This window comes from Diachasma alloeum, unplaced genomic scaffold (genome assembly GCF_001412515.2).
Source record: "Diachasma alloeum isolate Michigan unplaced genomic scaffold, Dall2.0 Dall_scaffold_00313, whole genome shotgun sequence".
NCBI lineage: Eukaryota > Metazoa > Arthropoda > Insecta > Hymenoptera > Braconidae > Diachasma > Diachasma alloeum.
Genome location: NW_021680452.1, coordinates 1808920 through 1833596, shown reverse-complemented (window position 1 = coordinate 1833596; position 24677 = coordinate 1808920). Strand labels below are relative to the sequence as shown.

The following is a 24677-nucleotide window of genomic DNA, read 5'->3' as shown; positions in this document are numbered from 1 at the left end:
GAACTGTGAATTTCAGTTCCATTTTTCCCTGAACATGAATAGAAAAGCAGAAAATTCCGGTAAATATATTCTTGAATTTTCAGGTTAGTAACACTGAATGCGATTTAGGAGGAAAACAATCATGAAATTTCAGATTTCACTGAAAATTGAATATAATGGGGCACTGAATATTCATATTAAATTGGAAATTTAAATCAATTAAGGGATTCTCGTCTTTATGCTGCTTAAAATTCTGAAATTTTACTGAATTTTCCGTGAAACCTGAAATTTCATGATTTTTCCCCCTAAATCGCATTCACTGTCACTGTCCTGAAAATTAATAGTTAACTGTCTATGAAACTTCATTTTTTTCTTCAAACTTCCAAATCTCCCGGAATTGCCATAAAAGGCCGCGAGAAAAGAAATGGAAATCGTAAAAAGTCGAGAGTTGTGGGAGGACAGGAAGCGCCAAGATTACCAAGTGGATGTAGGGTAGACTTGCTATCTACATCTCCGCTTCTCATTAGCGAAACTGGTTTATCATCGTTCCATACAACCCCTATCCAGCATCGTAATTTCGGCTTCTCTCCCTCTTCTTGTGCCCCTCGGCATATAATTCCACGTGTGCCATCGTGACTGTGAAATTCGCCTAGTCCCCACGATTATTACAGATTATTACAGATATTTATCCATCCAGAAGATCGATTATGAAAATTCTAACCAATAGTTGTTTCTATCAGCGGTCTGATCTCACAAGGTCCTCACCCCCTAGCTTTTGTCTGCTCCGCACCGAGGGAGCACAAAATTCCAGTAATTTTTTTATTCTTGTTCAGAGCATTCAAACCTTTTGGTTTATTCTGATTGGAAATAATAATTACAAAAATAGAAATACGTTTTTTTATTCATTAAATGAGACAAATTTCGCTGTTAGAAAAAAATCAAAATGTCATGGACTGTTGACATTAAATTCAATTCAGGAGGAAATAAATAATGAAATTTCAAAGTTCTCTGAAAACTCAAGAGAATTTCGAATTCTCAAAATTACTTGAATTTTCAATAACAACATGAATATTCCGAAGTTAAGAACGCTGCATTTCCCATGAATTGAGTTTCTACTCATTTTCTTGAAATAGTTGAGCTGAAATTTGCAATTCATTAATTTTTTGGTCAAATAATGAATTGTAAATGATGAAATTTCTTGAAATTTCCGTGAAACTGTCACTTGTTCAACATTTTCAAGAAGTATTCCGGAAACGTCATCCAAAATTTTTTAACAACGTACATTAATTTTCTTTCAAAATTCAGTCCAACTCAATTTTCTGCAAAATTACAAAACAATTTCATTCAACGTCTCAAATGTGTACATTCCTTTTTCCTATCAGAGTATTCAGCCAAACTATCGAACGTGAAATCCAAAAGCTCCGTCGCCCGTCCCCAGAGCGAAATTTCCGTGTCTGCAGACCCAGCTCAACACCAAATATCTTTCCAATACACGTGTATATGTACGATTTGATCCCCCCATAACTCCGGATAGAAATACAAGTCCGAGTAAAATATTTCCCAGTGGTATTACCATCCATCCGATAATACATTTTTATTTTCCCCTCTGTTACAGGAGAGTTCACCAGTGAGAATGCAGTGCCAAAAATCCAGCAGGATGTCAAGTACGAGGCGATGAGAGAACTGAATGGAGGCCGAGGAAACTGCAGAGCCCCCTGGGGCTCAGAGCGCCGTGCTCCGGACGACATCACATATTTTTCTTAGTTCAGCCGAACCCACCGACGCCAAAATAGACTCTTCTTGTCAGTTTTTTCATTCAACCGACAAGAACGGCTTTATTTGAAATTCCAGGGGTCAAGGATAAGATGAGCCAGCCAGTCTGTTCAACTATTCCATAACTAAAAAAATTACTAGATAATTTGTAGACAAATCTGAGACAAACCAGACTCGAATCAACTATGGCGGCACCAGTAATCGAGAAGAAACGATTCTTCTGCAGAGAATGGGCATTTATGAAGTTGTCCCACTGTCTGGAGCAGCGTCCAGCCTCCAAAACATGTGGTGCTCTGATTGTCGGTGGCCCAGGAAGTGGCAAAACAGCTCTCTGCGCTGAGCTCGCCTGGCCCTCGACATCAGCGAGTTCAAGACACCAGAGGTCACTGAACCGAAGGCTCTTAGCAAGACATTTTTGTCAGGCGCGGAGCGAAGCCTCTCTTTCGCCAGCTCAATTTGTCAGATCACTGGTGGCCCAAATTTTACAAGCAAGCACAGATGGAATTCACTTGTCATCCCCGACATCACCGCCAACGAGTACAATATCTGCGCCGTCATCGTCGAAAGAGGCTGTGGCGGAGGCTTACGCCGAGAAGCTCAGGACTGATCCTGACATTCACGCGGCTCTGCAGCACGACGTATTGGACAGGGATCCCGACGATGCCCTCAAAAAAGCTCTCTTGTTTCCTCTCCTAGAGGTGGAGCCGCCTAAAAACTGTCTCTTTCTACTCGTCGATTCCATCGACGAGGGACAAATACTCAATCCACCCCAGACTGGCACGAGAGATTCACGACGTGAGAATGACAATGTCAGTAGAACAATAGCTGAATTACTCGCCAATCATCATCACCTTTTCCCTCAGTGGCTGTTGCTCGTCTGTACAGCTAGACGACAGAGTAAAACGATCTCCAGAATGTTCACGGGATTTCGTAAAATATCTCTAGATGATTTGAGAAAGAATCAGGTTGTACGTGATGTACAGCAATATATTCTGGCCAGGCTGGATGAGGAAGTTGCATTGAGACAGCACATCTCCAGGGACACTGCGGAGATGCTGAATCAGTTGCACATCAAGAGCAACGGTTGCTTTCTGTATCTCGAGAAGGTTTTAGATGGTGTTGCGGAGAATTTTATTGTTCTCCGGGAGGTCAGAGAGATACCTGGTACATTAAATGGACTCTATCTGTGGCTGTGTCAGAGACTATTCAGTAGAAAGCAATTTGCCAAAGTTCAGCCACTGCTCAATGTTATATTGGCTGCTAAATTGCCCATCACCCAGGAGATACTGTACAAGTGCGTGAAAACAGCGCACTCAACTATTACGATTGAGGACTTCAATCGTAGGCTTCACCTGTTGAGGCGAGTTATTTCTGTGTCACGGGCTGGTGCACTGATGTTGTTTCATCATAGCTTTGCGGAATGGCTTTTGGATGTCAAGCATTGCACACAAAAGTACCTCTGCTCAGCGACTGAGGGGCATGCCATGTTGGCGGGGCATTATACTCTTCGTGGGCCTGAACTCACGGCCGATGAGATCTGCGTGCTCGGGCAACATCTGCAGAGATCGCTTACCAATGTGGGGGGGAACTTGTGCAACTTGGATGCTCATACTCTTCAGACTTTGTGGATGATTGGGAGCAGAGTTCCCATTGACGAGTGCTATTTGGATAGTCCGGAGTGCTTGATGTGGCCGAGGCAGGATTCCAAGTTGTTGAGGCTGCTTATTGATTCGGGGGCCAAACCCAGTGAAAAGGTTGTCGAGGATGAGCCTTCTAAGGATCCTGTTTCTTCTAGTCAGGTAAAGTGTTGCATAATTATTCAATTTTCAATTTAATTTCTCTAGTGGAAAATCCAAAATTATAGCGTTACATATCTGATCAGAATCTGATAGGGTAACCTGATCAGTGTCTGCTCAAGACCTGACTAAAATTTCCAGTCGGGTATGATTCAATTTGAGGGTGAAATTCGTAAGTGTCCTGGTATCTCAGATGATAAGAGCACCCGACGCGACATTGGGAGCTCCCGAGTTCGATTCCCGGCTAGGAAGTTACTAATTTTTTCTCTCAGAAAAAAAAATTAAAATTTAATTAATGCCTAATGATGGTAGGCGGCGAAACCCTAGTGGAAAATCAAAAATTATAGCGTTACATATCTGATCAGAATCTGGTAAGGTAATCTGATCAGTGTCTGATCAACACCTGACTAAAATTTCCACTCGGGTTAGTTTCTTTGATGGTACAAAAACGCTTTTTGTTTCACATTCATACTGGCCATTCGTCTTCTTTCTCCTGTCGGTGATATTGTCATCTTATTGTATTTTATTTCAACTTCATTCCATATAATCCAATATAATATAGTCTATATATTTAATTTTGGGAAAAAGCTGAAACTAGTAGAACATTCGTCAGCGGAAAATTCAATTTAGGGGATATTTAAGTGTAGGAGAGTCAAATAATCATATGTACAAATGTTTTTTTAATGCAAAGAGTGTGTACATTACTTAAAAATATTTGTACACCCCTAGATTCGCCTGAGACAAATCTTCTGCTGTCGAATCTTTCGCTAGTTTCAGCTTTATAATTTTGGGCTATTATCACATTTTTGCTACTAGTTTTAGTCAGTCCTTTCTCACATTTATATCACAGATCTATATCCACAGTTCCCATGTCCATCAGTTCAGTTCAGTTCATTACTTTGTTTAGATAAAATATCTTGTACAAAGGTAAGAAAGGTTGACATTCTGTGACCGAGTTAACATAGATTGGCTGAAAAATTAAGTACCAAGCTTCTTACTTATACTAGCCCAAAAGTTATACAAAACGAAGACATTGTTTATTGAGGTAGCTTTGAAGAGACTCAGCATCGTTTAGTTTATTAAACTACATCGTTTAATTCATTTTTAATCACAACTGGATCGATAATGAATGGATGTTTTCATTTCATCCAGTCCATCTACATTTCCGGAAATTTCACTACAATTGCCTTATAATTTTACATTTGAATGCTACACACCTCCCACAAGTCAAAAACAGACTATCATCACAGACTATTCAAAAACAGACTATTATATCATCTCTCCGGATATTATGAAAGCTCATTTAAAAAAATTAAGTTATACCAACATTTTTCAATTCTATGAGCTAATTTCAGTGCAAGAACATGAGAAAAATGCAGGAAGAGATCATTATGAAGAAGATGAAAAAGTCGATTCTTCAGTGCCTCTAGAAAATTTTTAAATTGATTTTTTCCACATAACGGTGAAATACATGTACATTATTATTATATATCGACATTTATTATTTTGATCATGCCATTTTAATCAGAGGGAATGCGAAAATTGCCTACTTTTTTCCTTAATACTCCAAAAATGCCCACATATTGGGTTTCTACTATTGCATTTTGATAAAATGTATTGGAAAAATATGAAAGAATGCAAACCGAAGATGGAAAATTTGATTGGTTTATGACAGGGATGATGAATATTAGCTTATTTGAGTTCGACAGCATTAGCCAATAATAAGACTCATAACGTATACAGCACAGTATTGTGAAAAAAATAATAAATTGTCAATTATGCAAATTCTTGGGAATGATGACAAAAAAGTTGATCAAGTAAATAGATCATTAGGTGATTCATTCATTCATAGTGTTAAATTTTGTATTTCTTTTATATTTTTATTTGAGAAAGAGACTAAATGGGAGAAAACGAAGCAAATCTTTGCATAATATCGATTTCAGTTGTGGAAAAGTGGAATGGTTCAAAGGTTTTAGAAGGGTCAGCGAAATTTTTGTCATATTTTTTGTAGACCTAATTTTTCTCTATAAAACAGGCCCTCAGAAAAATTCCGCTACTAATTCCCTCAAATTTCGAAATATTCTACAATGTTTTCTGGGAAAAAGTGAAATGGAAAAAGACCTGCAATCACGAAAACAATTTTTTGCGCTAGGAAAATAACACATATTTGATCTATTCTTTGTGATAAAGATACTGAACGGAAAATTAATATTCTTTTACGACGTGAAATGAGATTCTCAAAGCATGAAGGAATCTGAAATACAAAGATGAGATTATTTTTTCTTCTCAACTAATTGCGATTGCGCTTTTAGTATTTTTAGCTATTTTCTCATGTTCTGACACAGAAAAATGACTTCATGAGCCAAATAATCTTCGCTTCATCACGGAATGTTCATGTACAAGTCAGTCTGACTCATCCTCCGGCATTATTGTCGCAATTATTGTCCCGGGCGATTTGTCTTCAAGAAATTACACATTTGGCTCAAAAAAATTAGGTTTGTTTTCCTAAATGGGTTTTCTCTCGTTCCATTTACCCTCTGGATAAATTCACAATCAACAAGCATTTCGAACTTAGCTTATTAAAGTTTCCCACTCCCCAAAAAAAAACATAAACCACAAACTTTCTAATAAAATCTGAATAAACCATCGAACAGTACTTATGATTGAGCTACTGTAATTTTCAGGAATGAATTCTTGCGGAATAGAAAGTAACGAATCGAAAGTATGCGAAAAATCCCCACAATTGCAATTGATTTTTTGTTCCCTCAGTTTCCATAAATTTCATTCCCCAAGGAGAGCCTCGATAACAAGAAATATCTATTCACGATATCTGTTCGCAGGTCTCGCAGGACGTGAGCCCCATAGATGAATCCCCTGGAGAACCTCTGACTGAATTACTCGGTGAAAGTGGAGACATAAACCAGGCAGACTCCTGTGGTCGTACAGTACTTCATACTCTGGCAGCCGACGGGAATGCATCGCTCCTCGAGCTTGCTCTGGCTGCTTGTCCTCAGGTAGAAAGTTAATTCCGTATTTTTGAGGAGAAAAAAAAATGCACATTTTGAAGTGGAATCATTTCCGGGAATTTTTAATTTGTCTTGATGTACGCACCGTAGGCGAAGCTAGAGGCAACAGACCGTCACGGCCAGACACCTTTGAATCTAGCAGCGAGACACGGATATACAGACGTTGTAAGAGTACTACTGGCCGCAGGTGCCAGTGCCGACCATGCAGATTGCGACGGTTGGACTGCACTGAGAGCAGCAGCCTGGGGCGGACATACCCAGGTACATTCACAGCCAACCATTTCTTCAACAAAAACAGACTCCGATGTAGTTAGTGTGATTATTATTTTTTTCTCCATTTTTATCTTCTGTGATTAACACTTTTTATTTTTATTCCTTAGTTTACTAATTATCTGTCCTCATCCTGTGTACGTCATTAGGTGAATCCTTTTAGATAGCTGACAAGTGTTGGGGAACAATGAGAGATCACTAGGGAACTGATAAATCTTAATATCAAGTCCGATATTTGTGTTAATTGCTCACTCATCTGAAAAATTGAAATTCTCTATAACGTTGCTGTCGTACCGTCGATGTGATTCTATCTCAAAATTCATTTCGTGTATTTGAATATTGAATAGCCGAACGGACAAACAAATGTTATTGAATCATTCATACGAATGTCTCGAATCAAAAATTCAACCGTTTGATGCAAATAGCTATTTGGTATTTTTGCAGCTAATAAATATTTGCACAGACCAAAATAGGTATACGAGTGCTGGAGTTGTTGCTTGTACAAGAAATGGCAATTTTCTTAACAATGAAATCTAATATGTTAACACTCCGTTGGTCGCACTTTTTCCGATTTTTTGAATTACACTGCAGTAAAATCTCAGAAAAATTTGATATCTTATTTTGAAGTGTCTTAAAGCCCTATCAAATTTTTATTCCGAAACTCCGGGCCTTCGACTGTGTATAAGGCGAATTTTCAGAAAAACATGGCAACTTTGAGCTTCAATATATAATTGAGGGTAACGCTGAACATAAAAAATCTCACAGGACTTCTTCAAGTATACGATTTAGATCATTCTTGATTTTTTTCAAATTTTTCAAGTTTAGATCTTTCAAATTTATCGTCATGTCGATTTATGCTCGTGCGGCGCAGTGCTTACGGCGCGACCAACGGCGTTCGTAACTTGTGCGACCAACGGAGTGCTAATGGCTCACTTATGTAGGGGATTGATATTCAATGGAATGTTGCTATCATATCGTCGATGTAATTCTATTTCAAAACGCGGTTTGTGAATTTGAATATTGAATAGCTGAAACGACAAATATCGTTGAATCTTTCATACCAATTTCTCGAACCAAAAATTTGATGCGAATAGTTATTAGTTTTTTTTCTGCATTGAATAACCATTTTGAGAGACCAAACTAGGTATGCGAGTGCTGGAAATAAGAGTTGCTTGCACAAAAAATATTGATTTTTTGAGTAATAAAGTCTGTTTTTGCGACATAAATTTTCAGTCTTGTAGTAATCTTTGAATTTTTCAGCATAAAATATCTGTGAGTCGGTCATCAAAGTGTAATTTTTTTGGTAAAAGTAGGACTTGTAGGAGAATTATTTTTTCTTCAACACTCAATTCTGAAATTTGTCTTAATCTGTCTTACTCGTCTTAAGCTCAATCATGTAGGGGATTGAAAATCAATGAAACGTTTCTATCATATCGTCGATGTAATTCTATCCCAAAATTCGATTCGTGTATTTGAATATTGAATAGCTGAAACGACAAATATCGTTGAATCTTTCACACGAATTTCTGGAACCAAAAATGTAACCATTTGATGCAAATAGTTATTAGTTTTTTTTTGCATTGAATAACCATTTTCAGAGACCAAAATAGATATGCGAGTGCTGGAAATAAGAGTTGCTTGCACAAGAAATATTGATTTTTTTAACAATGAAATCTATCCTTACGACATAAATTTTCCATCTTATAGTACTCTAGAATTTTTCAGCATAAAATATTTTTGAGTCGGTAATCATCAAAGGTTAATATTTTTGGTAAAAGTATGACTTGTAGGAGAATTATTTTTTCTTCAACACTCAATTCTGAAATTTGTCTTAATGACTCAATCATGTAAGGGATTGATATTCAATGAAACTTTGCTAGCGTACCGTCGATGTAATTCTATTTCAAAATTCATTTCGTGCATTTGAATATTGAATAGCCGAAACGACAGACGCCGTTGAATCATTCATACGAATTTCTCGAACCAAAAATGCAGCCATTTGATGCAAATAGCTATTGTTTTCGTTTGCATCGAACAAACATTTCCAGTGACCACAATCCGTATACGAGTGCTGGAAATGGGAGTTGTTGTTGGCGGAAGAAATGCTATATTTCGAGTACGTAAAGGTGTTTTTTGACCCGTGAATATTGAATAGCCAAAACGACAAATATCGTTGAATCTTTCGTACGAATTTCGCGAATCAGAAATGTAGCCATATACAACGATCAATACACACTACACATTTATAACACTCGCCTTCGGCGAGCGCTACCCGCCCCAGGATCAGAATAGAGTATTGTCTACCAAGGGCGGAAAGTCATAATTTCACTGCCCGAGGTGCACATGCTATTTTTCATCGTTTGTGTGCAAAATGAAATTTTACGCACGCTCCGCGTGTGCAATTGTGCGGGATTTTTTGCTCGCCCTGAAATATACTATTTTCGTCCCGGCGGGCGCAAAGTACGCTTCGCAGCAGGGTAATCTGATTTTGCGCCTACGCCAGGGCGAAATAGTATATTTCGTAACGAGTGCAAAAAAGTGTTTTTTGGCGAGTGGGAGGTTTATATCACGAGCCGAGGGCGAGTGATATAATCCCACGAGCTAAAAAACATTTTTTCACAAGTTGCGAACAATATTTTTCATCACAATGTGGCGGAAATTGGACTTTTAGGCACGCGGAGCGTGCCGAAAAGTTCACTTTTCGTCACAGCGTGATGAAAAGTACGGTTCTAACCACAGGACCCACATGGAAAAATATATATACAGAAATATATGTCACTTATATCCGCTTATATGTGGTATACTTTCCGGCAAAAAATGCAATATTTGAGATATATATTGGATATATGTGTGTACATATATGCGACCGGGTATACCTAGCATATACGTGGTATACAAGGCGGATATATTCAAGATATAATTCCGGCAAAATCACTATATCTCACTTATAAGTTTTGGCTTATATTTTTTTCTATACGGGGAGGTGAAATAAAGGACCCTTATACTCACGTGCGGAATTACCACCCGAGTCGAAGGCCAGTTTCGACCTCCACTTTTTGATCCTTTCACCCTTGATGCCTGACCCTTATATTACACTTGAGAGCGCTTGGTGCAATCCGGGCTGACACAAAATAATCATCCTCGAATTGAAACACTCATCCTTCATTCGAGTATAAAATATACTTGAATCAAGTATATTTTATACTAGAATCAAGAAATGTTTTTTTTTATCGTTATTTTACATCGCTTCAACCCGGTTAGGATATACTGCGATGATGATCAAGACTTTACATGGTTAGATCGTACCATTCTACCCGGCCGGGATTTGAACTCGGAACCTTTCGCATGTGAGGTAACGAACTTACCCACTGCGCCAAGCCACCGGGTTTTAATCAAGAAATATGATGAACAGTCGTTAGACAACAGTCGTCAACTCCCCTTTGCAATGTACCTATACAAAATCTTCGTTTTGTAAGCTTGTAGGGGTAGCAAAAGCTATAATATATTAGGATAGGTTACGACAGCTTACATCCTGATAAGCTCTTTTTTATTACTCTCAGCTAGTGTCACTGGCATTACTATAGGAAGAGAATGTCAAAGGCCTTAAAGGTCATACTATCTTGCAGTAAAATTAATTACTAGAATCAAGAATAATGCAGTTGAATCCAGTATATTATATACTCGAATCAAGAATAATATACTTGAATCGAGTATATTATATACTTGAATCAAGAATAATGCACTTGAATCAAGTATATTTTATTCTTGATTCAGGTTAATGCATATTCTTCATTTCGGTATCAAATATACTGAATTCAGGTATATTATTTTTTCGTGTAACCGGAGCGTGCGTAAAATTTCACTTTGTGCACAAGTGATGAAATAGTGGATTTCGTCACACTGAGAGAAATATCGTCATAATATCACAAAACTAATTTCTTGCGCCAAATATCTTACCTCTTGAGGATAAATTTCTTGAGATAAGAATTCCGGATAATGTGTCAGACAATGTCAGATTTCGGTCAAGTGTTCAAAACTTGAACATGAACTTTTCATGATAAAGTGAGAATTTCTTGCCACATGAAATCGGTTTTTTCGTGTCAGAAGATGAGAAAATGACTAAAAATATTAAAAGCTTTGATTCAGTGAATCATAAATCATGATCATGACTTTCATATTGAATGAATAGAGAGTTTACGCGGTGGAAAACCTCCAGATATTTAAAAAATATAACCGCCGCTTACGCTCAATCCCTTTTAGTTCGAAGGGAAGCAATATCTTCTTTTCCCTCTGTCAAACTATTCTTGTCTTTTAAGGAATATTATCTCATATCGAAAAAAGACATCACCTTTTCATTCAGTAACTTCATCCTTAACCCGAAGATCACCGATTTCTTGTCTGAAACCTACCATAAATTGATGAAATATATATGCGATGTTTCCCGCTCAAGGAATGATTTTTGTGATATTATGTCGATCTTTTTCTTAGCGCATAAGGTCGAAAACAACTTTCCTGGCGAAAATGAGTTAGCAGACCGAGCCAAAGGCGAGGGTTGCAATCATACGAAAAGTTTTTCCCTTTGGGGAAAAATATGGGAAAAATCATTTTCCCATATTTTCCCCCAAAGTCACAACATTTTTTCAATTGATTCATAATGTTCCACCACTTCCCTGTCGAAACCCCCACCAAAACTCACAATGAATTTCCCCTCAAGGTCGTCGAAATGCTACTGGAATACGGTGCAATGGTTGACTGCGCCGATTGGGATCAGCGGACAGCACTTCGCGCTGCAGCCTGGGGTGGTCACGAGGACATTGTAAAGGCGTTACTTCAACACGGTGCCGATGTCAATAGAACTGACGACGAGGGTAGAACCGCACTGATAGCCGCAGCTTACATGGGCCACAGTGAAATTGTTGAGCATCTGTTGGACTTTGGTGCCAAGATCGATCATGCTGACAGCGATGGGAGGACTGCGCTCAGTGTCGCCGCACTCTGTGTACCCTCGAACCACGGTTATGCAAAGGTCAGTGAAAATCAACGAACCGAATGGAGGAAATGAGTACATCTTTAACTACACCTTTGACATTAAGCGTTTGTGGTAACGCATAATGATGATGCGGGCTTGGTCAACAGTGTCGGACTGTGTGTAAATATCAAGCGGTTTGTTTACGTGAACGTGCATATATCAAGAGCTATTGAGGAGACATGGCTCCAAACATGTGTCGTAAGACGTGAGGGGTATTTCATTAGAAATGAGAGGATTTTTGACTCGCGTCTCTACAGCTTATGATGTCGCCGGCATCACAATTCCTTCTACGACAACTAAAAGTTCCAATTCTTCGAGGGGCTGGGAACTCCAAGATCGAGTGACACCATGACTGCTAAATGCAGTCAATTTCACTTGATTACGTTAATGATTTCAATGATTTCATTGGATTTATGATTTCAGCGATTTCAAGCATAATTATCGGTGATTTCATGACTTACCATGATTTCATCGATTTCATCCAACTGAAGTCAATGACTTCTGCTCATTGAAATCATTGAAATCTCACCGAACCGAAATAATGATTGATGCCAAAGAATTATTCATCAGAACTATTGAATTTATTGTCACGAAATATTAGCGAACAATTACTTCTCTCAAAATTCTTTGGTCAATTGTCAAGTTCCCCTTATCATCAAAAGTTGGAGGTGAAATAGACTTTTGATACTGTTTGATGTCGATATAGCCTTGAGCCGTCATTGGCTGCGGCAGTAACGTATCTGAATCTTTTTTCATAATACGAGATCGGCGGCGCGTGCTACGCACGCGCCCTCTCCTCTCCTCACCCCAAGTAGCAAACCTTGCGAAAGATATCTGAAAGTATACCAAAAGGGCTGACTAATGTTTGTCCGAAAGGTATCTTGCAGTCATACGATAACTTTTAGTTAACTTCTAGGTAACTTCTAGACACAAGTTACCTTTTTGGACAGACATTAGACAGCCTTTTTGGTATACTTGCAGATACCCTTCAGAACTGTGCTACTTGGGACGTAGCGGCGCATCGGTTTCAGTCTTACGCTTACGCCTAGTCGAGATTTTCGAGATATTTCGAGATCGATTTCCTTTCTCCGTTTTGCGATAGGAGGATAGGATACCAAGATATTCGCAAGAAAAATAATGATAATGATTTTGCTTTGTGGATGTAAAATGAGACTTGGACGTCGGTCACATGCATATACTGATTTCTTTGATTTTATTGACTGCAATGATGTCACGAAATGACTTCACAGTTTGAAATCATGAGGTTTCGGTGATTTCAATGATGCCAGCGATTTCATTGATTTCCGACGTGACTGCAAATTGATTTTAGTGGCATGTGACACCATGATTTCAGAAGTTCCCAGCCCCTCGCAATTCTTTCATAAATTTTAATTAGTTGATTAGAGACAACTCACACATGAGGGATAATCACTCCGGAGAAACTTGCGTTTTTTGGGTTTTCAGGAGATTCCAAAGAATTTCAGAGAATTTCAAATAATCTCGAAGACACTAGGAGAAATTTTATATACTTTCAAGGGATTAGAGTACAGCATGAAGATTTAGAACAGCTCCCATACGGAGAAATATGTATTCTGAAAATTGTATACACTGAGAGAAAAATCTGAAGTTTGATTTACAATACGAAAATAGTTGAGGCATTTTCGTGAACGATACGATTTTTTTTGTATGCGGCACATAACATTATAGTAACTTCAGAAGCGTAATTTTTGCAAATCAAAATGCAGTTAAACTAACCAAAGTTCAAAAGTAACCACGACAAATCTATCGTGAGGAGAACTATAAAATAGTTGCAATGACTACATTCCATTGTAGTAATTACTTCTCCGGCCATAGTTACCGTAACCCATGAAAAATTGTTGAGGACTTTTTGACTATAATTCGATGGTGATGGAATATAGTCAGAAGAATTATATTTTTCTCTCAGTGTATGTTATATATGGAATTGGCCTGATTTATATATAAAAGTTATCGGGGAGAGTCGGGCAAAATGGGACGTTTCGCGATCGTCTCTAATTGTCTGATATCTTCACTTATAAATGAAGATATTGACAATTGAAAAACATCTCAACACGTCCCATTTAACCTGACCCTCCCGTATAAAATAGAAATTAATATATGTTCCATATATATTTTATATCAATCGTATATATATTCAAAGAATATATTAAATTGGCCTATATTATATATATTTTTTATATGTTTTTCCATGGGGGTTGACATCCCTTTCTCTGCATATTCTAATGAAATTACAGTGAGATTTCTGATGCGATTTATTAATGAGAATTCGCAAGATTTCACGAAAATTTTCAATTTTAACACCAGGTTTCATGACTGATGACCTCCTCATTCACACAACATTCTGAAAATTCAAAACATATTCATGCGAACTCCAAAACTAATAGTTGACAGAAGTTCAAGCATTTTTCGTTTTTTTTTTCAAAAGCGCATGTTTCCATAAGAGCCCATGTTACATTTTAAAACTTTAACGGTTTCATCATCCACTCGAAAACTCGTGAGTAGATTCAAGTTGTAAAAAACTCAGGCCTGAATTTGCATTACAATTTTCTCTGCATTTTTTACCATCCCGCTATAATATGCGTAAGCTCTTAGTAAACACTTCGGATTTAGAAAAAATCAGAAAGCCTCCTATTTGAGGAAGATTTATGAAATAATAAAAGATCTGAATAATTCATAAGCAATCAATGTTTTACCCTGAGAATAATTCTTGCGCAATTTATTTCTAACAAAAATATTTTGACCTGAAATGTAAAAAAATGAATTCATTATCTGGAATTTTTTCATGAAAAGAAATCAGAAAATTATGGAGATCGATTGGTAATATTTTTAGTCATTAGAAATGATTTTTCATTTAATAAAAAACACCTTCCTGGGGCCATTATGCACCCATAATATAGAAGGAAGCTTTATCTTTTATCATTATGTAATCTAATCCATTTTCTCAGTCTTCAAACCCTAACCATTCATCTGTAAAGACAAACAGTTCATGTTTATGGCCTTATAATGACCCCAGGAAGGTGTTTTTATTACTATAATTACAGCGGTTGAACAACAACGTGGTAATTTTTCATTTAGTTATGAACGATTCTTGAAATTCGTTTCTTCGAAATTGTAACAAATTTATTCATATTCAGAATTTTACTAGAAATCAATTTCATGCCTATAAAAATAGGATTTCCCAAAGTTTAAACAATTTCAATTATTTATTTATAAACGAGTATTAAAAAAAAATAATGATTCTGTGCAAAATGAAATTTGAATGACGCTGAATATTCATAGTTTTTTTTTATTCAAAATTTTCCCACACAATTTAATTGACAAATTTGGCGATTGAGAATGGCTGAATATATAGTGCGGTCTGTACCGAAGTGTAAAAGATACTTGGATGTCCTTAAGAACCCATCGCCTCTTCCAGGTGGTTACGATATTACTTGAGCGAGGTGCAGCAGTTGACCACCAAGACAAGGATGGCATGACGCCCCTCCTCGTCGCAGCATTCGAAGGTCACCGAGATGTTTGCGAATTGCTCCTCGAATACGAAGCCGATGTTGATCATTGCGACGCGACAGGAAGAACACCGCTGTGGGCGGCAGCCAGTATGGGTCATGGCTCCGTTGTCGCATTGCTATTGTTCTGGGGCTGTTATGTCGACAGTATAGATAATGAAGGAAGAACGGTGTTAAGCGTCGCTGCAGCTCAAGGGGGCACTGACGTTGTGAAACAGCTGCTTGATAGAGGCAAGACTTTTTTTTCCCCTGTAATTCACCCATTAATTAAAATGACATCATTACGTTTTTTCCCCCTGACAACAAAGAAAAGTTTAGTAATGAGGAAAGAACAATGGATTTTTTCATTTTAATGATCATTTCCTTTTTCTAAAGGATAAAAATGTTTTCAACTGTTATTGTTATTTTAAAACAGGTCTCGATGAACAGCACAGAGATAATTCTGGCTGGACTCCCTTGCATTACGCCGCATTCGAGGGACATTTGGATGTATGTGAGGCATTACTCGAGGCTGGTGCCAAAGTAGATGACGTTGATAATGATGGAAAGGGGGCATTAATGCTGGCCGCGCAAGAGGGACACACAGCCCTTGTCGAGAGACTCTTGATGCAGCACGGAGCACCCATCGATCAGCATGCACACGACGGCAAAACCGCTTTGAGGTATAGATTCGAAAGACCCATCGCCCCCCGCCCCATATTCACACGTCTCTTTTTAGCTTCCAATATTTCCGCTCACTCCGGCGTAATAATCTCAATCGGAATTTCACCACAGCTATTCCATGAAAATTCTTATTTTGTTTTAATTTTAATTACGTGCCTAGGGGAGAGTAGGGCAAAATGAAACAGCCGAAAAATTAGTATTATCCGCAATTCAAGCAAAAAAAAATTTTGTCTACTTTTTTTATTATTGGGATTACTGATGAGAATAATAACTTTCTATTCGGCAGAAAGAATACGTGGTGCGAAAAAATCACTGATATTCGAAACCTCTATGTAGGATATCGACTACCTTCACAGATGAATCCCATTCCCCTGTTAGATCTCGATCTCAACGTCCACTAGTCAGCTTGTCCCCTGACTCTCCAGCAGCCAATTAAGAACTCGTCATCGCTGAGTCTAGGTTCTCTCCTCATTCGAAACTCTCGAAGGTTTTTCATATATCTCTTATATTTATTTATTTCATCATATGTATACCCTCTCGGGCCGTTACATTTTGTTCCCATCCCTACAATGAAACCCCGACAGAGAATTACACTTAAAAATTATTAAACTAAATTAGGTCAAAGTAAATTACATTCAATTTAGTTGTGCTTGGCACAAGTTCTAGATATATAGATACAACGTTTGCACTTAGTAATTGCAGGGTACTGTATTTTTTATATCACAGTAAAAAATCTTATTTTTCAATTTTAAAGATTTTAAAGTTTTTTAATTTTTAAATTTTTTAAATTTTTGTCAAAGCTCTTGAACGACTAGCGTCGCTATTATAAAATCCTTAAATGAGTTTAACAGCTGAAACAATGTCTGAGAATACGAACAAGAAAACAAAACCAAAAATGCTCGCAGGCTTCTTACAAATGACCTAAAATTGACCTAGCTGCCCTACACTTTGGCCTTTTTTCGCAAAGAGTATATCTCTTATATTGAGACGACAATATTAGGGGAGGATGGGGTAAAATGGACACTTTGGACTTTTTTAAAATTACTCATAACTCAGAAACAAATTGTGGGCATCTACATGAAAAGGGCCCACTTTGTCGGTTTGGAGTTACGTATATTCCGATAATCTTTGTGAGATTCCTCACATTTTGAGCCCAAAATTAAGACGATAGTATGAAAAATGACGTCGGTATACAAGATCAAAAAATCAGTTTAACATTGGTTTAAATGGCAGGTGTGAACACAAAAACGTGAAACATCGCAAAATAAATGCGACAAAGTGGGCCCTGTTCACGTGGACGTACACAATTTATCAATTGAGCTCAGCTTAGGCCCATTACAAAGGGAAACGAAAGTTCTTTGCAATGAAAGAAAAAAAATTGAATTTCATCACCATTTCACCCTGTCATTAACATTTTTAAAAAACGTCAAAAGTGTCCATTTTACCCCAACCTCCCCTCATAATTTTCACTAATTTTATCCACAGTTCTCTTTTCAAGTAATATGGAATATTTCATCTATAATTCAATTGATTAGATTCGGGAGGTTACACTTCTCTTTTTTCATTCGATTGAAATTCAGCATCATATTTTTCTTTTTCCCCCACTGGGTCTCTTCCTGGGTCTTCCTCTGGACTTTCAATTTTGCTGTTTCATTTTCTTTTCAATTAATCCATTGACAAAATCTTCCCCTGTCAAAACTTCTTAATAATTTTCCATTCTATTGAAGGGAAAATTATTATTCTCATCTGTATTTCCAATAATAAACAAAAGGTGATAAAAAAAATAGTTGATAAACAATTTTTTTTGCTTGAATTGCCCCAAACAATAGTTTTTCGACTGTGCGATTTTGCCCCATGTTTTCACTGTTTCATTTTGTCCCATTAAAATAGCACTCACGTTACACGGGATCAAGGGGGGGGGGGGGTAAAAATACAATAAAAAACGATTGACAGCCATATTAACTGTGAGAACGGAAGTAAAAAGACATTATTAAATATTGCTAAGATCGAGTGATAAGACCAAGAAAGAGTATATTTACATCCTTTCTTCCTCCTCTTCTTCTTATTATTACTTACATACAAGTCTCTCTCTCATTGCATACAGAGCAGTCCCTATACTCTAGAGCCGCAATCATAAAAAGGCTAATCTTTTCAGTTGCTTTGAATTGTGAATGTTTGGAAGCGAGAACAAGAGGTCTTTTTCACATCTTATGTGACCGTCATATTCCATCTAAATAGCAGTAAGAATGTCGATTCCGAACAAATGATTTTTATTGTGGAAAATTGATTAATTGTTTCCAAATTATTTGTAGAAAATGTTCATAATTTTCAAAAATTTCACTTTTTAAATTAGTTCATGAATCTTCCCCCAAAAGTTTCCTCCAAACTTTCTACCTTTTTTTCACATTTTTAAAATATTTTCTAACAGTTCAATATCAAAATTCAAATTCAGACCTGCAAAGTTTAAATAATAAAATAATTCTAAAATGTCCGGAAACTTAGGGTCAAATGGGACTCAAATGAAAGCTCTGATGTTCGACTACACAAGTAAAAAGCATTTCACTGGAGAAAAAATTGCCAAAGTCCTTGGATATTCTTAAAGTCTAGAGGAGAGTGGGATCAAATGAAATAGCCGAAAACCGAATATTTGATGTAATTCAAGCAAAAAAAATTTTTTTTCATCAGCTTTTGTTTATTAACTTTTTTTATTATTGGGAGTACTGATGAGAATAGGGAGGCTAGGGCAAAACCGACCAGTCGGGCAAAACGGACTGCAAGGCAAAACGGACCACTAACAGAAAATTGATAATTTTTTCATTTTTTTGATAGTTTTTTGCTTCCGAATGGAGGTGATTAGTAGATTTGATCAAATTGCGGTTCAATGGCACTTGGTATCTATAAAACCCCTGTGACGGTCATGATCCTGAAACTCACTTTTAATTCAACACATTCAGTGTTCCTGATTTGAACGAAAGAAAAAAAAGCAAAAATGACCAATTTTCTGTCAGTGGTCCGTTTTGCCTTAGGGGTCCGTTTTGCCCTCCTGATCCATTTTGCCCTACCCTACCCTAATAATTTTCTATTCGTCTTACAATTCAGATAATTATACTGCACTTCATTAGATTAGGCTGATTAAACTTTTCTTTTTTCATTCGATTCACATTCAGCATCACCTTTTCCTTTTTTCCCCTCTGGATCTCCCCCTGGGCCTTGTTCTGGACTTTAAATTTTGCTGTTTCATTTTCTTCTCAATTAATCCATTGACTAAATTTTCTCCCGTCAAAACTTCTCAATAATTTTCCATTCTACTGAATGGAAAATTCTTATTCTCATCAGTACTCTCAAGAATAAATAAAAGTTGATGAAAAAAAAATTGATTGCTTGAATTGCGTCAAACAGTCGTTTTTCGATGTGACCAAAGTCGCTGGGTCGTGTAGAGTGACCAGACTAGAGTTAACTCAAAAACTACGAAAAGTCCCTGAGACACCAATTACCAATTCAAACAGCCTTTCCCCGAGCCACGAATCTTGCTAATCCCCTATTGTCTCATTTAGACTTGCCGCACTCGAAGGCCACTACGAGACTGTTCGAGTGCTATTGGCTCACAGTGCCGACATTAATGCCAAGGATGCAGACGGCAGAAGTACCCTCTACATTCTGGCACTGGAAAATCGCCTGGCAATGGCAAAATTTCTGCTGGAGCATGCGCACGCTGACGTTGAGAGTCGTGACTCCGAGGGTAGAACACCCCTGCACGTGTCTGCATGGCAGGGACACGATGACATGGTGGCACTGTTGCTGACAGAAGGTGCAGCGAGTGTCAACGCCTGCGATAACGAGAACCGAACGCCCCTGCACTCCGCTGCCTGGCAGGGGCACGCTGCCATCGTGAGGATTTTACTCGAGCACGGAGCGACACCTGATCACACTTGCAATCAGGGCGCCACAGCCCTGGGTATTGCTGCCCAAGAGGGGCACGAGCACTGCGTTCGAGCGCTTTTGAATCACGGGGCAGACCCCAGTCACTCCGATCACTGCGGGAGAAATGCCATTAAAGTTGCTGCAAAGAGCGGTCACGACACTGTTGTCAGACTCCTTGAGGAGCATTCAGCGAACCAAAGGAGTCTGAGACCCGCTTTAAATGGGGGTGGAAGCAGTTCTGCAACATCAGTCACGTCTAATTCAACGGCTGAAACCAAGCCCTCGTCAGCCATTCTCAATCCACTCTCGACTCAATACAGTCCAGCTGAGTCCCCAGACTCTACTAAAAGACGAAGTTGCGTGTCTCTGGGAAATAACTCTAGCAACAGCAAATCGAGTAGTAATTTAACGGGCTCGACTAAGAGTGATCAGGGCAAATTCAGCCAAAATCCGATGGTCAATCAGGTGATCAAAGCACCCCTATCTTTCACGCAACAGTTGCAACAGTGCTCGAGGGGTGTAAAAAGTCGACCACTGAGCAAACTCCTGTCTCCATTGAAGAGCGAGCCACAGTCTCCCATTTATGCTTCACCACCCCACTCGCCACTGAGCGACAGCCTCATTCCGTATTCACCTACGAATACTAGTCCACCGAGTGCACAGACAGCTGCCAGTGTTATACAGAGCCAATTGGGGGTTTCACTGCTCACTGGTAATCAGAGTATTCAGTACAAGCCTCAGAGCGGTGGGTTTCATCATACGGGGGCTATCTATGAGCCGATTGATATTAAAACTGAGTTCATTGACAAGAATGATGGGTCCAAGCCCTTTGAACTTACCAATGAGATGCTGGGACTCAAAATCAAGGATAAGAAGAATGGGCATGATGATAAGAGGAATTCGGCGGATACGCATTTCACGAGGGATACGCATATGAGGATTATTCTGGGGAATAGTGGCGCTGGGGTGGGACGAAATGTTAAGCATACGGCTGATCATGTTACATCGAGGTAAAGTGGAATTATTATTCGTTTCAGGCGCGGGTGTACTGTCTTTTAAACGTTATCTCGATGTTTTTTTCATCTTTCGTCATCTGAAATTGTCAATTAAGTCATGCATCATGCAGAAGTTTTGACATATTCTGAATGAATAATCAAAAAAAGTAGAAAAAATTCTTAATTTTTTCAAAGAGTATTTTTAATTTATATTCAAAATAATTTGAGTAACAAGAAATTGAAAAATGTATCTGATTTACGGTGACAAATGGCGGCTTGTGGTCCAATATCTTTTCCCACACTGGACAGAGACATTTATTACGGAAAAGGCTCTTTGAAAAAAGTTGTAATATTTTGGAGAATTTTTTAATCACACTTTTATCACCTAAAAATGGCAGATGACCACATACCACTGTTTTGAAAATTGAGATACCTTGATGTCACTTCCCATGAGGAGCTAGTGTTTTGTTATCCACCATGGAAAATGACAGCTAATAGATAATTTTCCACAGCGAATCAGATATTTATAATTTCCACTTTTTTCAACTCATTTTGATTGTCAATTAAAAACGCTCTTTGAAAAAGTTTAGAATTTTTTCTATTTTTTTTATCATTATATCATAATTTTTGGGAATTTCTACATGATGTACCACTCAATTGATAATTTTGGATTACGAAAGATAAAAACAATCCAGATAACATTCGAAAGATAGTACACTCGGGCCTTAAATAGAGTCTGCAGTGCACAAAACAAAATGATACTTTATTTGGAATTTTCAAAGGTCTTCAAATAAGATTTTCGAAAGCATTAATTTGAGGTTTGAAATTCTTTTGGTGTCACTCAGTGAAGACTCCTTTACACACGCTGTGCGTAGAAAAAATATGCTTCCTCACTGTGTCGAAAGTACTATTTCATCACGTGTAAGGAAAGCAAAATTTTACGGACGCTACGAGTGTGCGAAATCCCACTTTCCACACATTGTAACGAAAAATAGAGTTCGACACTCGTAGAAAGTGTTCTTTCACCTTTGGGAGGGTAATACTCGCCTTCGGAGGTCAAAAAAAGCATTTTTCCGGCCTGTTGCGATGGAGTTTTTTTCCTCGTGTGGCGTTGGCCTCCAAGCCGTAGGCGAGTACTGCTTCTCACGATTTCTCGTCTGGGAATTGGTATTACATACTTCCCAAACTCGAAAACTTGAAACTCACTACAGAAAAATATTGTTCCTGGGCTGTTGCGATGGGTTTTTTTACTCGTGTGGCGTTGAAATAGTATATTTCGTAACGAGTGCAAAAAAGTGTTTTTTGGTGAGTGGGAGGTTTATATCACGAGTCGAAGGCGAGTGATATAATCCCACGAGGTAAAAAACATTTTTTCACGAGTTACGAACAATATTTTTCATCAGAATGTGGCGGAAATTGGACTTTTAGGCACGCGGAGCGTGCCAAAAAGTTCACTTTTCGTCACAGCGTGATGAAAAGACTTTTACGCACTCGTATCAAAATATACTCTGAGAATATACTGAGAATTTTGAAAGCTTCAATTAGAAACTTTGAGATCTCAATTTAAGTTTTCTGAAAATATTAAGTTGAGAATTTTGAAGGTCTTAATTTAAGACCTTGAAAGTCTCAACTTGTAACTTTTGAAGGTTTCAACTTACGATTTTCAAACTCATAAATTGAAAACCAAAAACCATTAAGATGAATGAAAATTAATTAATTAAATTGTTTCGAAAGTTTCTATTTGAGACCTTCATGGAATGAAATTGACACTTTTGAATGCATCAAGTTACAATTCGTGGAAGTCTCAACTTGAGACTGTTGAAAGTTTCAAAATAAAGTTTGTTTTTTAGGGTGTATTTGACGGAAAGCCAATGGGGATAGGATTTCAAATGATTTTTGGGATGCAATACTATTTGGAAAGATTATTCCAAGCTGATTATTGTTAATAAATGAATAATATTCGTTAATTATTGCTTCTGAAACCGAAGTGCAATAGACCTTTTCTATTTTATTCTGATGAAGAAGTAAAATTAGATAGTATTAGCTTTTTGCTTTCACTATTTAAATGAAAGAGGCAAATACTCAATAGACTTTTGTCGTCTGGTGTTCATTTTGTTTGTTATTTGTTGAAAACTGCTACAAAATTCGTTCATTGTTTCCAATGGTTTTGCTCTATTTGAATGTTCCCTCGAATAGAAAAAAACTACTTGAAATAAATAAATAATAAAGGAACGTAAATATTTCAGAGAATCACCAAATATTCATTTCATATAATATTTTTCCGGTCAAGCTAAATAATATTGCATTCACAATTTTTGATTAACTGGAAGTAGAAATTATTTCAAACAGTATTTTTCTGCTGTAAACTATACAAACACTATCTTATTCATCGATTTAGGTGTGTTGGATTAAAAAAATGACCCATTATTATAATGGGAAATGCATTTATTTATTTATTTATTTATTATTTTGTAATTTCTGAATGAAATCATAAAAATGATGTTTCATTTCCCATACTTGATTATTTAAAAATAGCCCAGTCGTAAATATTTCGCTTGGCACCTCAAAGAATTTAATGGATCTCACTGTTAATAATTTTTCATTTATAATTTCCAGCGCAAATTCAAAACCAAAACGAAATGGCTTGGTGACAAATCCTGCAATGAGGCTCGTCGCAGGAGTTCGAAATGGATTTGAAAATGCAACAAACCGAAACAAGCCAATAACCACACGAGTCAACGGATTCCAGTGGAAAGCTGAGACGCGCAAAGAAACACCTCTCTAAACTAACATTTCCACTCGAACGAAACGAAAAAAAAATGTCACAATAATGCGAGACAACGGAGTTAGTGAATGAAGAAGGTGAAAGTCAATAAATGATTAATTAATTCGTTTTCATTTGAGCTAAATCAAATTGCCTCGATAGCAAAGTGGAAGCAAAATAACTGACAAATGTATGTACTTGACAAAATCGTACTGATGAATACGAAGAACAAAAATATTATAAACTCAATACCAAATATTAAACGGCATAGGAAATGTATGTAGAGATATAGTGACGTAAAGTAATCGAAAAATAACTTTGTATAAATGTAACGTTAATAAAAATTCTTAATCGATCTCACTAATACCTATTATATTATAAAAATAATAATGTTTGAAGACAATTTTTTTAGCATCATGAGTGACAAATACTGAAGAAATAAATCATAATTGAGATTGAGCCCCGGAAGACTGGTCGAATTAACGAAGAGCGTGTGATGCTCACACAAACGATTTAAATTAAAATTCAACAACTGTAAAGATATGTAAAAAGTTTGGAAGAATAATGATAACGAGATGACTGAGATATTATCAATTTCTAGAGGAACCTGAATAAATCGAGCGAATGCTGAACAATACGTAAAATAATGGCCTCTAATTCATGAATGAGCCTGTGTAAATATATGATTTATGTACTGGACATGATCATATTTATTATTAGATTGTAGTAGGTGATATAGTAATAATAAATGATGAGAATGAAATAAATTAAACTATTGATTCTACATGTAATGAATTTGTTTTATGAAATTGTGTTTCAATAAACTGTGTTCCAATCACAGCTGCATGGAGACTATTGGAAATAATTATCTGAAAATCATTATTTCGGACGATTAAATATTATTTATTTACTCCTG

At 37.3% G+C, this 24677-nt stretch overlaps 1 protein-coding gene across 2 annotated transcripts; it reads left to right on the top strand.

Annotated features, from left to right (window-relative positions):
• Nucleotides 1-1600: 1600 nt before the first annotated feature.
• LOC107039948 (ankyrin repeat domain-containing protein 50) lies at nt 1601-24547 on the top strand. 2 transcript variants are annotated; one of them, XM_015259821.1, is made up of 8 exons: nt 1601-3551; nt 6389-6562; nt 6665-6835; nt 11559-11870; nt 15328-15649; nt 15834-16080; nt 19636-21012; nt 23614-24547. In XM_015259821.1, exons 1-8 carry the CDS (start codon nt 1938-1940, stop codon nt 23780-23782), a joined length of 4386 nt encoding a protein of 1461 aa, XP_015115307.1. In that variant the 5' UTR covers nt 1601-1937; the 3' UTR covers nt 23783-24547. The 2 variants fall into 2 exon arrangements, with proteins under 2 accessions (XP_015115307.1, XP_015115305.1); XM_015259819.1 differs by having other exon boundaries at nt 6665-6883.
• The last annotated feature ends 130 nt before the right edge of the window (nt 24548-24677 follow it).

Excerpts from the sequence above, each read along its gene's own strand:
- LOC107039948 (XM_015259819.1), top strand. The coding sequence starts at position 1,938 with ATGGCGGCACCAGTAATCGAGAAGAAACGATTCTTCTGCAGAGAATGG. Across the intron at positions 3,552-6,388 it reads ATCCTGTTTCTTCTAGTCAG|GTCTCGCAGGACGTGAGCCC; the intron begins GTAAAGTGTTGC and ends ATCTGTTCGCAG. Across the intron at positions 6,563-6,664 it reads CTCTGGCTGCTTGTCCTCAG|GCGAAGCTAGAGGCAACAGA; the intron begins GTAGAAAGTTAA and ends TACGCACCGTAG.